The sequence below is a fragment of the Puma concolor genome, chromosome B4 (genome assembly GCF_028749965.1).
Source record: "Puma concolor isolate L17-30 chromosome B4, mPumCon1.1.hap2, whole genome shotgun sequence".
In the NCBI taxonomy this organism is placed as follows: domain Eukaryota; kingdom Metazoa; phylum Chordata; class Mammalia; order Carnivora; family Felidae; genus Puma; species Puma concolor.
Window position 1 is genome coordinate 105,214,692 of NC_141673.1, and position 13,037 is coordinate 105,227,728.

At 48.6% G+C, this 13,037-nt stretch overlaps 2 protein-coding genes across 2 annotated transcripts in view; one reads left to right on the forward strand and one right to left on the reverse strand.

The window, feature by feature from the left end:
• FKBP4 (FKBP prolyl isomerase 4) overlaps positions 1-8,307 on the reverse strand; it is a 9,318-nt gene extending 1,011 nt beyond the window's left edge. The window contains exons 1-9 of the mRNA XM_025930351.2: positions 8,169-8,307; positions 6,037-6,181; positions 5,417-5,559; positions 4,481-4,601; positions 3,814-3,970; positions 2,815-2,905; positions 2,639-2,722; positions 2,190-2,375; positions 1,396-1,635 (exon numbers count right to left, since the gene is read on the reverse strand). Coding sequence (XP_025786136.1) covers positions 1,396-1,635; positions 2,190-2,375; positions 2,639-2,722; positions 2,815-2,905; positions 3,814-3,970; positions 4,481-4,601; positions 5,417-5,559; positions 6,037-6,181; positions 8,169-8,273 — 1,272 coding nt within the window. The 5' untranslated portion in view covers positions 8,274-8,307. The remainder of the gene's footprint in view (positions 1-1,395; positions 1,636-2,189; positions 2,376-2,638; positions 2,723-2,814; positions 2,906-3,813; positions 3,971-4,480; positions 4,602-5,416; positions 5,560-6,036; positions 6,182-8,168) is intronic.
• A 26-nt stretch (positions 8,308-8,333) lies between these two features.
• Positions 8,334-13,037, forward strand: part of LOC112867338 (maestro heat-like repeat-containing protein family member 1) — a 115,746-nt gene continuing 111,042 nt past the window's right edge. Inside the window, exon 1 of the mRNA XM_086714328.1 lies at positions 8,334-8,471. The gene's annotated coding sequence lies outside the window, so the exon portion shown is untranslated. The remainder of the gene's footprint in view (positions 8,472-13,037) is intronic.

The window sequence follows — 13,037 nt, forward strand, 5'->3', positions numbered from 1 at the left end:
AAACAAAACATGCTAGCTTCCAACAGAATTACCCCAACACAGCCAACTCCCTTTCCAGGTATGTCCTAAAGGCACACACACATGAAATTGTAAATTTACAAAATCGTTCACTATGGTGCTACTTAGAACTGTACTCATCCAACATGGCAGTTACTACCACACTGGCTACTGAGTGCTTCAAATACAGCTAGTTCAAATGGATGGGTTTTAAGTATAACAGAACAGTGGATATTTAAGAGATTTACTTAGTCTGTAAAAAAAAAAAAAAAAAAAAGAAAAAAAAACCCAAACAAATGCAGTTAAAAAAAATTTACCCACTGCTATATTTTTTCTGTTCACTTTAACACGGCCACCAGAAAACTTAAAATCGCTGTGTAGACTGCGTTATATTCCCATCAGACAGAGCTGGTTTAGAACACTGGAAGACTAATCAGACTGGGTAAGAGGATATAGGTTATGTGTCCAATGCTACACCATGTTAAGTGCAGCGAAGAATGTGAAAGCTATTTTTTATGTTGGTACAAAACAATCTTCTACATATGATCTGAAGACAGCATAATGCAGAAAAGAGGTGGAACATGTGGCCTTTTATTTAGGGAAAAAGGAGAAAACGGTCTACTTGTGCATGTACGAATGATCTAAGCACTGGTTATATCAATTGCTTCTGGGGGTGGCAGTCTTTTTACTACATGTTCTTTTGTGCTGTTTAAAGTTTTTTTTTTTTTACGTTTATTTATTTTGAGAGAGAGAGAGAATCCCAAGCAGGCTTGGCAACGCCCATGCAGAGCCTGAAGTGCGGCTTGATCCCACAACTGTGAAATCATGACCTGAGCTGAAATCAAGAGTCAGATGTTTAACCAGCCAACCAGGTGCCTCTGCGCTGTTTAAATAAAACTACGTAACTGTATTATCTATTTAAACATAGGGCTTTTAAAACCTAGGTTTAGCAGGTGCCTGGGTGGCTCAGTTGGTTGATTTCGGCTCGGGTCTTGATCCCAGGGTCATGCACTGAGTGTGGAACCTGCTTAAGATTCTCTCTCTCTTTTTCTCTGCTCCCCCCCCCCCCCATGTTCTCTCTTTCAGACAGACAGATGGATAGACAAACAGACAGATAAAACCTAGGCTTTAAAAAGGTACAGGTTGGGAAGCACACACAGTAACCAACTCCCCACCTCTGGGGCTTGTGAGTGGGTTTTTAGCCCTGATCACTGAGGAAGTGTGGCCCCCACAACAGGGTTCTGTGAAGGAACATACATGTTCTTCCTCCAGAGACAAGGGTAGCTTCTGGTTTCCAGGAGTGACCCATACAACCAGAGGCATGAACAGCCACGGCACTTGGGTTAGGCCTAGCCTCCTCTTCTGTCTATCCCAACTGTTCCCTGTCCCAATCCTTACCTTGCTCTCCTCCTCAGCTAGCCTCTCAAACATGTTGGCATAGAGCTTCTTCTCCCGAGCGAGCTGCTTGCGGAGCCGCTGCTGGCAGATAGCCAGCTGGGCCTTGGCGGCTTTGTTGCTGGGGTAGAGCTGCAGGACCTTCTGGAAGTCAGCCCGTGCCAAGTCAAAGTCATTCACCGCCAGGTGGGCCTCTCCCCGGCGGAAAAGGCCCTTCTCGTTGTTGCTGTCCAGTTCCAGGGCCTAAGGAAGCAACAGTGAGACGTCAGTCCCTGCAGCCTGTGGCCAAGACTGGGTTCCAAAGGTAGTCCTCACTCCGCAGGATGAGGCAGAATGGAAATGGCTGGCTCCACCCCAGAAAGGAGTTTCGGGGCACTAAATGAACAAACCAAGGTTTAAGAAAGAATCCCAGTTAGTCCAAGAAGCAAAGGGAAAACAGAGCTTTAGGTGAAAGAGAAAGACCCGTGACAACATTTTCGTTTTCTCTAGAATAAAGCAGGTATAGAAGAGGGACAGACTAGGAACCAGGGCCGAGAAAATGCCATAGCGGTTTTTCCCATCCAGTGTTACCTTCTACCTGTGTCAGCTGCCTCCTATCACTAAAGCCAAGGTGCTTGCTTCTCCTACCACTAAAGCCAAGAGCCCTTGCCTCTGGGCCCTTCATCTCTGAGCTTCCACTAGCCCACTTACTATCCTACCCCTACCCTAGTCACTGAGACCAAGTTTCAGACCTGCTGGCAGCTCACCCAGCCAAATCCGTGAACATTGCACCCATGCCCTCTCTAAAAGGGCCTCACCTTGTTACAGCTTTCGATGGCAGCCGAGAAGGCCTGTAGTTTCAGATGACACATGGCCAAGTTGAGGTGGGAGGCCAGGCGAAGGGCCTGTGCCTTCTGTGCGTCCTCATTAGAGAAACTCGACTCATATTCCAGCCAGGATACAATCTTCTTGTACTGCAGTAAAGCTTGCTTGTACTTGCCTTCCTAGAGAGGGAGGGAGGCTTAGGCAATAGACACAGGTTCAGGGGCACCAGGCTGTCAGACTCTGTAGACACCAGTGATGTATGGGCATGAGAAGTCCTGCCTCCCCTCCTCCTCCAGCAAGAGCAGCTAGCTTAGATCTACTAGGTGAAGACTATAGGCATTCCCGCCGCCGCCATCCTCTCCCTGGCAGAAAAGGACTTCAGGCATCAGGAGGAAGGTTGGGCCCAGAGGGGCCTTCCACCAGGCCCCAGATGCTGGCTCACCTTGAAGTACATAGTGCCCCGCTCTTTCACTATGGTGCTCTGTTCCAGCTTCTCCTCGGAGTTCATCTCCCAAGACTCCTTGGCCTAACCCCAAGACAGAAACAAAGCTGTGAGCTACCTCAAGGCCACCTACTGCGACCAGATTCCGGGACAGAGAAGACCTCGAGCAAGCTCACCTTCTCGAAACTCTTGAGGTGTACTTCGTATTTCAGCTCAGCATTTGGTGGGATTTGGAATTTTTCCTTCCCAACACTGCCAAAAGCATAGCTGGGGGGAAGGAGGGGGGCAAAAAAAATCTAGGTCACCGCTGCCATGCTTAACCCGCTCCCTACTGAAAAGGCTTCCTGTCTGTTTCCTGCAAAGTAACTTCCCATCCCTTGAGACTTGGTTCAAATGTTTCCTGTTTGGCAAAATCTTCCCTGACCTCTTCACACAATTAGCTGGTCTCTTAGCATCTTCCACATCCTCCTCACGCACACTACACACTGGGATGATTACTCAATTACTAATTGCTAAAGCTCCCTGAGCAATGAGTCACTAGAAGGCAGGAATAAGGTCTTTGAATACCTGGGAATTTTCAGCATTATACCTGGCACATAATAGGCATGTTTTAATAAATATCACAATGATGGAGAACATTAATGGAAAATAAAAATTTTGACATTGGTAAAGGAGGGAATCTTGAGCAGCCTTGACTGAAAAGGTTAGCCTTTGATTTGAGATGTGGACAACTGTGACCGTGCTCCTAAATATGGAGATCACGTTTGCTGTGCAGAGTTGCAGGGCCCTCTACTGAGGCTGTGGGAGTAGTGAACACACACAGAGGAAAAGATACAAGTGTCCAGTTACACAACTAACTGTGGACATGTGGATCTCGGACTTTTGATCACCCATCTGTTATACAAAGCACCCACTCCTCGGGGTGCCTGGGTGGCGCAGTCGGTTAAGCGTCCGACTTCGGCCAGGTCACGATCTCGCGGTCCGTGAGTTCGAGCCCCGCGTCAGGCTCTGGGCTGATGGCTCAGAGCCTGGAGCCTGTTTCCGATTCTGTGTCTCCCTCTCTCTCTGCCCCTCCCCTGTTCATGCTCTGTCTCTCTCTGTTCCAAAAATAAATAAATGTTGAAAAAAAAAAAATTAAAAAAAAAAAAAAACAAAACAAAGCACCCACTCCTCACCTGGGCTTGAGGTACACAATGGAACGTTCTCCTTTTTCCATGCGCTGAATGGCTTTCTCCAGCCCACAAGGCAGGTCCAGGCTCTCCCCCTCACCAACCTCAAAGCGGAGCTCCCGCTGGTCGAACATCTGGTCCTTATAGTACCCTTCCAGTGTAACTGGTATGAAAAAGAGGCAATGTGTCAGGGATGTGAGCAGGCAAGGGATTGAGGAAGGATGCCACCGGCTTCCCTCTATCACCTCATCACTTCCTGCCCCCAAGATGTCTTTGTCGTGTTCTCAGAGCTGGAGGGACGTTAAGAGGAAATGGTCCAATCCCTCGTCTCTCAGACAAGAAATTAGGATCAGAAAAGGAAGTGACATGGGGTGCGTGGGTGGCCCAGTTGGTTGAGCATCCGACTTAGGCTCAGGTTATTATCTCATAGCTTGTGGGTTCGAGCCCCACTGTCAGGCTCTGTGCTGATAGCTCAGAGCCTGGAGCCTGCTCGGGATTCAGTGTCTGTCTCCTCTGTCTCTCTCTGCCCCTCCCCCGCTCACGATCTTCTGTCTCTTCCTCAAAAATAAACATTGAAAAAAATAAATAAATTAAAAAGGAAGTGACTTGCCCAGAACCACCCAGGGCCTAAGTACTAGAATCAGAACGGAAATCCCAGACTATACTGTCTCACCCTCCACGATAGCGCCCTCATTGGGCCTGGCATAGCCTTCACCCCGAGTCCGTATTCTCCGGATGATTCCGCCATCTTCTTCTTCTGTCAGGTCCTCTCCCCTGAACTCAAAGAGCTCCACCTGTGGGACAACACATAAGGCAACACGACTCCTTTGGGCACTAACTCCATCAGCAGTGAGATGCAACTTCTCCCTCACTCAGAACAGTCCTTAGTAACTGCCAGACCAGGAGTGGACAAAGTGGCACTTAGCAAAAGTTCTAAGTCCCGGGGGCTCTAGTCTCAACTCTGGTAGGGGTGGGCCCGTCCCACGGCTTTTGTTGACCTCAGAAGATCCAGCCTATCCTATCCACGTTCCAGCCTATCCTAATCCAGCTACTTGAGAAGGCCAATCTGGTAGGCATTGGAAATGACCCAATATCTTTCAGTAGTCTTCTGAACATTCTCCAAGTATCCACTAATGAGGGCTAAGCCATCCTCGGAATGAATGAAGTTCCACCTCTCAGTGAAAGCTTTCCTCATCCCCTTGACCCACGGGGCGCATCCCTCCCCTCCTCTGATCCTAAAGCACTGGTATTCCATACTGTCATTTAGAATGTATAGACCTCCTGACCTCTTCCAGTCAAAATTATAACCAATCTCTGGGTGCTGCTCCTGACATAAAATATGCCTCAACCCTCACCCTGCTTCAGGTCCGAAGAGGGGTTTGTGGCCACCTCTCTCCACCCGAGACCTCCATCAGCTGCTGCTCTCTGGCAGCAGCATGCTATGTGCACAGCAGAGTGAGCTGCCCTCTCCCTGTCTCTTCCTCCTCTAAGGCCAGGCCCTTAGCCTTGGCTACATTGTCTCCAAGCAGCAGGAAGGGCTGGAGGGCAGCCAGGACCCAGGCGAGATAAGGCTGGTTCTTCGCCTTGCTCTCTGCTCCTGGACACTCACCTCAAACACAAGTGTGGCATTGGGGGGGATTTTTGGAGGGCTGCCTGCTGAACCGTAGGCATATTCGGGTTTGCACGTGATGTGGCACACTTCTCCCACCTTCATGGTTGCTACAGCAATGTCCCAAGCCTTAATGACCTCCCCTGTAGGTATAGAAAGCAAACAGGTCCTCTTTGGCAGGGATCCGACTCTGGGCTCAAACACTGGCTCCAAAAGACTTTTATTATACCACGCCCAAGGGGAGGCTAGACACTCTTTAGAAAAGTAGAAAACTTAGTTGCAATAAGTGCTGTCAGGTCTCAGACCTCTTAAAAAGAGAAAAGTAAAGGAAAAACAAAACAAAAAAACCCCCACTCAACTCTGGAACAAAGGAGTTTAAGGAATAAGGCAGTCCATCCCTGAACAGGAACTGAGGTGTTCAGAGATGATCAGGGAAGGTGAGATAGAGATCAGAGATCGATAGTTACAGAAGAGTAGAAGGAAAAAAAAAAAGTAACAGAAGAAAAATTAACAGCGTGTAACAAACCATTCCTCCTTAAACTTCTGAGAGTATAGTTTCTGTTTGTGACAGCTTATACCCTCCACAGAGCCTACACTACCAACCCACTAACCATGCCTACCTTTGCCCAGGTCAAAGGAGAATTTGTCCTTGCGGTCCAGACTGGAGTCAAACTTAGTGCCATCTAACAGCCAGCCAGTGTAGTGGACAAAGACTCGGTCCCCAATCATGGGCAACTCTGTGCCCATGCCCTCTCGCTTGATGACCTGGGAGGAAGGGGGAAAAGGTGAGTACCCAGGCATGGGGGCAGAAAGAGGCACCCACACTACCTGCATACTTCTGATGGAAACCCAGAAGGAATCGTCTGCTTCCTTTTAAGCCAAGGGACTAAGCCTCAAATGATTCTGATATGGAGTTTGGCTAGAAGTCAACTGACCTCCCACGCCCTCCCCCCATTTTACTTGAGGTGGAACATAAAACGACTTGGTTTGAAAACTAGAGCCAAAAGACCCGAGGTTCAAGTTTTTGCTGTATGATCTTGTACAAGTCCAACTCTCTAGACCTTATTTGTAAACTAGCAATAATAATCCCTATCAGGGTTGGAGAATTACATTGGTAAAAAGTTAAAGATGATTATCAGCAGCAGCAAAGAAATGCCAGTGGTCGTCAGATCAAGATCTGGTTTGCAGATAAGACAAGGATGAGAATATGAATAATGAACAGGATAGCAGCAGTCCTAAAATACCAGGTCACTGATAAGCACAGGGGCTCTCACTCGGGCCCTTAAACTGACTTGGGACACCACCATTCCTGACTGGTAGGCTAATTAAGTCTTTTATTTCTGGACTAAGAGCATTTCTCAGGAACTTAAGTTCTGCTCCTCTTCTTTAACACTTAAAAGAGGTGACAAGGAGACTCCATGGATCACCTGGGTAGGTATACCTTCTAAGGAAAAGGACAAATGACTTGAGGAATAGAAAGGCAAAGGGGAAGGACTGGAGGAAAAAAAGGGGAAATGGCCCTTCTGGGATGAATAACCTTGTAGAAATCACCAGAATGCTGGAAAGAAGGGGAAGCCACATGCCCACTGGGAGAAAAGCTTAAGATTCGAACATGTGGGGCAAAACCAGGAGCGTTTCTGGACCAGATAAGGGCTCGCCGAGATCTCTAGCTTTGCTCAGGTCTCTGTCTCTCTCTCTCTCTCTCTCACACACACACACACACGTGGAACTGAGCAGTGGGAGGCCAGGACGAAAAGAAACACTGGTTGAGGAGGAGGTATGAAATCCAGGCTGATTTCGTCATCCTGTACTCTGCAAAACCTGCTCTGAAGCACCATCAGTCGTTCAGACCCAGGTCAAGATGCCCTTCCCCGAATGTCAGATCCCTCCCTTTCCCTCCTCCGAGGCTCCCAGCAAAGCACCTCCTCCCGGCCCCACACCCCATGCCCCAAATCAAGACGGCAGAGGGCGAGGTGGGAGGGGAACTACAGGTCCCGGCATGCACTGCTCCCTGGTTTTCCCGGGGCCGGGGGGAAGGGGGCAGCATGGCCGAGCGGGTGACCTAGCTGAGTCCCAGCCTTTAGGAAGAGGGTAACCAAGGGGACGGAGGGCACCAGAACCTCTTTCACGGCGAGGCCCCGGACACCAAGTCGTACAAAGGCCTCTGGGCCAGGAAATAACTCTGGTGACCCGCTTCATGTCCTAGCTAATGTTTAACTGCCCGGGGGGTGGGGTGGGCGAGCTCTCGCAGCACCGCCAGCGAAGGCGGCCAGGGACTTCCCGCTGCGGTGGGCGGCCTGGCCGGGGACGCAGGGTCGCGGAGAGCTGAGGGGAGCGAAAGGAGCCGGAGCGGGCCCGGGTGCATGCCGCCCGGGGCCCTCTAGCTGCAGCTCGCGTGCAGCGTTGCGGCCCCGCCCCTCCCTCCGCGCTGCACCGCGCACGCCGGAGTTGGCGCTGCAGTCCCGGGCCCGGGCGCCGCAAGGCTGGGGGGCCGGGGCCTCACCCGCATCGCGGGCCCCCCCTAGGGGGCCGGAGAACGGCCGTGGGGAGGCCCGCGCACATCGGCCACCCGCTGCGAGCGTGCGGCGGCCCTCCCAGCCCGAACAACGCAGCTAGATCCAGGAAGGCGATGCAACCGGCCGCCGGCCCGGCTCAACGACCCGCCCGGACGCTGCAGAGGCGGCCCGGGGCTCCCAGGCTCGGCGGGAAGGGCGGCTGCGATGGGCGTCTGCCGTGCCCCCCATCCCCCTACCTTCAGCACGCCTTCGTCTTGCTTGGGGCTAATGTCTACCCCCTCGAGGGGCAGCGGCGCCGACTGCGCCCCGCTCTCGGCCGCCTTCATCTCCTCAGCGGTCATCGCCACTCGGTGCGCCGTTTACTCCGGGAGCACTGGGCGCGAGCCAAGCCCTCTCGTCCGGGCCTGTCTGCACGGGCGTGCGGGCGGGAAGGCGCTAGCGCGGCGGCCACCCAGCTGCGAACCGGTCGAAGGCTCGAGCACCTCTGGCTACCGGCGCGCTCGCAGCCCGCGGCGGATCGGGCGCGGGAGCAGGAGTAGGTGGGTAATGAGCGGCCGCGGGGAGCGATTGGTCCCACCCCGCCGCGGAGGGAGGGGCTGGGAGGAGCTGGGGCGGGAGCGACGGACGGAGGGGGAGGAGGTGGAGAACTTTCTAGAGACGGCGGCGTCTAAGCCCGTTCGGGCTGTAGTACTAAGGGCGCTTATATTAATTTTTTTTTTTTTTTTTTACGGGGGGGGGGGTCATTCCTTCTCCTAGCTGCTTGGCTCTCCCCTGCCCCCACTCCTGAAACTCTAGGACTCTGGGGGTTTCCCCCGCACACTACTCCTGCTCCCCTCCGGCCCAGCGCCCTTCCCCGGCCCTCCTCCGTCCGTTTCCCGGTCTAACCGGATTCTTCCAGATCCTTCTCCATCCCCCTACATCACTCCAATACCGAGCCTACCAGCCGCCCCAGATCCGCCCTATACATTGCATCTTGCAGCGTGGTTTGCTTAGAGCCTTGTAGCCGGATGTGAGTGGCAGCGCGTCCGTCTCCCCGGGACCCGAGACGCGCATTTTTATAAAAGCCGGTCGTAAGCGCGGACGGCATGATCTCTCCATCTTTACTCGGTGTATATACTTAACGAATTGGGGAGAAAGTGAGTGAAAAGATGTAACCCCAGTGCACAGAATTGGGGAAAGCAGCCTTGATTGCCCCAGAGCCGGCAACACGTGCCGCCTTCAGCTCTTTAAAATGCTACAAGCAGCAGATCTGCAAGAAATGACCCGCTGAGCTGAGGGCTCTTTAAATGGGGCACATATTAAAGGGACCTAACCCGGCAATAATAAAACGACCGTTTAGGTTAATATTTAAAAATAAGAATGGTTTCAAGTCACGAAAAAAGTCATTCCATCTTATCAAAGGCCCGTGGGAAGGAATCTTTTCTTAATACTTGGTTCCGAAGTATTTAGCGACTGCCTGTGGAGTACCGAGCATTTGTGTGGCAAGTCAGAGCTAAATAGCCTTTGACAAAAAGATCCATCTAGGGAGAGTCGGTTTTGCTCAGCACTCAACCGTTTAACATAGTGCCTGGTGAGCAGTTATTGGCTGCATAAATTTGTATTCCAATAATTATTATTTATTTATTTATTTTTTGGAGTCCTTGCTATGTGCCTGGTCCTGTGCACACTCTCCCATTTAGGTACGCAATTTAATTTGCCCTATTATAGATGAAATTTCAATACCATAACATAATTTGATAATTCACTGTAGTCTTTTCTGATGGAACTTGAGGGGAAGGGGATACAGAAGAAATAAAACCGTCTCCTCCAGCAGTTTACAGCAAATGACTTTAATGTGTATTTATTTTAGAGGGGGGTGTGTGTGGGAGAGGCAGAGAGAGAGGGAGACATAGACTCTGAAGCAGGCTCCAGGCTCTGAGCTGTCAGCACAGAGTCAGATATGGGGCTTCAACTCCGGAATGGTGAGATCATGACCTGAGCCGAAGTCGGACGCTTAACGAACTGAGCCACCCAGGCATGCCTACAGCAAATGACTTTAGCCACAACTAAGACATTTCTCATTAGATGACTGGGGATACCCTCAGCGGGAGGGTATGGGGGGTTAAATTTTTTTTTTTCTTTTTTCCTCAGTAGAGGAGGAAATAACAGTGTGAATAGAGGTCCTCCAAAACTCCGGGAGACAGAGGTGGTGGGGAAGGTGCTGGCTTGCTGGGTTGGCAGTTATCTTGCTGTTGGTTTATGCACAGGGCTATCCCATCGTGTGCTAGTTTCTTTTAATGCTGGGTTCATTGGGTATTATCTGGAAGAACCAGTTGGGATGGAAAAGAAAAGTTCACCTTTAGAGGACTGCTTTTTGCATCTGTTTCCTAATTGGAAGCAAACAGCATAAGTCTGCGTCTTTTAGTTCTTGTCAGTACATATTGAGTGCTTAAGATGCACCTGCCATTGCCTGAACACATAATAACAGAAAGAGCATGTGCTTTGGAGTAAGCAGAGAGTTGGGTCACTGGCATACTATCTGATTTGGGGCAGGTTATAGGGATAGTAACATTGGTCAATGGAAGTAGTTGTGATGGTTAGGAAAGAGGAAACACATGGCAGGTGTCTAGCACAGTGCCTGCCTTCAAGTGGGTGGTTACTAAACAATGCTCATTATGTGATAAGTGTAATGGTAGAGATGGGGGCAGAGTGCTAAGAATACAGAGGTCTATTAGAGAGGAGAACGATGGGGTGGAAGGGAAAGGGGAAGGATAGGAGGGACAGGTTTCCAGTGAGAAAGTTCTGGCCCCTTTTGAGTATTAGAGGAGCTAGGGAATGGAAAGGAGAAGGGAGAAGCAATAGGCATTGGATTTTTGAATTCCCAGACCAGAGCCTTATTGTTTCTAGATTTTTTCCCCCAGTCCTTTACATTATATTCTTCTGATTGTAAAACTTACACATACTTAATGTAGAAAGTGTGCAGACGTTTTGTTCTTTCCCTCCCCTGACTTACCCGTTTGTCCCAGCCCATTTAAATTAGTACTCCCATTAAAGATGTTTAACAGTGTAATTATTTTCACTGGTATTATTCACTCATTCAAAACCCTTCCAAAATTTTCCCCTATTGCTGAAGAAGAGAACATACTTTTTTTTTTTTTTTTTAAATAATCCACTTTATACTGTACATGACTCATGCTGTGGTCAGAAGCTGTGTTATTACCAAAATCAGCCTTCCTGAGTTCATCTGGTTCATCTTTGTAATGCTAGGCCCATCCTTTAGACATAAAGACCCTGTTATTTAAAACAAATTTTTTTAAGGTTTATTCATTTTTCAGAGACAGAACGTGAGCAGGGGAGGGGCAGAGAGAGAGGGAGACACAGAATCTGAGCAGACTACAGGCTCTGAGCTGTCAGCACGGAGCCCGACGCGAGGCTTGAACTCACGGACCATGATATCATGACCCGAGCTGAAGTCGGATGCTCAACCGACTGAGCCACCCAAGTACCCAAATACTCCCCTTGTTTTTTAAAGTTGCTATTTTGACCTTAGACTGCCAATGCTCTTAAATGTTAAGTATATATATATATATATACACACACACACACACACACACACACACACACACACACACATATGGATCACTTAAAATTATGTGAGTTGAGTATGTGTGTGTGTTTATACATGTACACATGCACACTTTATATAACATACCAACATAACGAACCTTGGGAGTATACCACTTAGGCTAAGAATTAGAATATCACCAATATGATTTGTGCTAAAAATAGAATAGCAAACACTACTGGGTATTTACCCAAAGAATACAAAACCACTAATTCGAAGGGATATTTGCACCCCTATGTTTATTGTAGCATTATTTCCAATAGTCAAATTATGGAAGCAACCCAAGTGTCCATTGATAGATGAATGGGTAGAGATGTGGTATAGGCACACAATGGAATATTACTCAATCATAAAAAATGAAATCTTGCCATTATCAGCAACCTGGCTGGATCTAGAGAGTGTAATGCTAAGTGAAATAAGTCAGAGAAAGACAAACGCCAGATGATTTCACTCATATGTGGGATTTCAGAAAAAAAAACAAAGAAGAGACTCTTACCTATAGTGAACAAACTCATGGTTACCAGAGGGGAGGTGGGTTGGGAGAATGAGTGAAATAGGTGAAGGGGATTAAGAGTATGCTGAGTACTCTTAGAGTAATGTATAGAGTTGTTGAATCATTAAAAAAAAATTGTTGAATCATTATATTGTATACCTGAAACTAATATAACACTGTATGTTAACTATATTGGAATATTTAAAAAATGTAATACTAAAAATGTTAAGGACTTACATCATTTCTTGCTACTTTCGGTGTCTTTTGACTGAGAAAATACAAACTATACTGTTGACCAAAACAGCTGCTCCATAGTTCATGAAGCATACATTTATTTACTTATTTATTTACTGGTCCATTTTCATACACTTGAAAAGTGGTAGACGTCTATGTGAAGTTTGCACATAAGAGAGATCTGCATAGTGTAAAGGTTAAGCTCTTGAGCTCTGGATTGGGTTCAAATCTCGGTTTCATCACTGAACACATCGTGGGTCCTTGGGCAAGTTTTCCTGAGCTCTAAATTGGGAATCGTGATAGTCCCTACCTCATAGGGGTTTTCCTGGGAGGAGTAAATGAATTATTATGTGTGAAGTACTCAAAGCAGTGCGTGGCACACGGTAATAAGTAAGTCGTAATAACCCTAGTGCCCCGTTTTATTGATTCAGCCTGTCGATTGCTGGACCATGGAATAGAAGCCCTGGAGGACCCTGGCTCTGGCCTTTAGGTTGAGAGCCACTGGGTTTGCTCTGTCATTTCCAGAGGAGTGCTCTCTCCTGATGTTAAATCATATCTGTACCTTTTGCTCTTTAACACTCAATTATGAATCTACCTAATTCTAACTCATAGTATCTTTGTGTGCTGATAATGTGTCATTCCAAAGAGACCTGGAATCCTGTGATGGTAAAGATTTGGTCCTAATATTTCCTTGGGCTCCACCATTATCTGATCTCTCTGGGGACTGGAGGACAGGATATTTAGTGGTTATCCTGCTAAGTAAAGAGTTTTTTC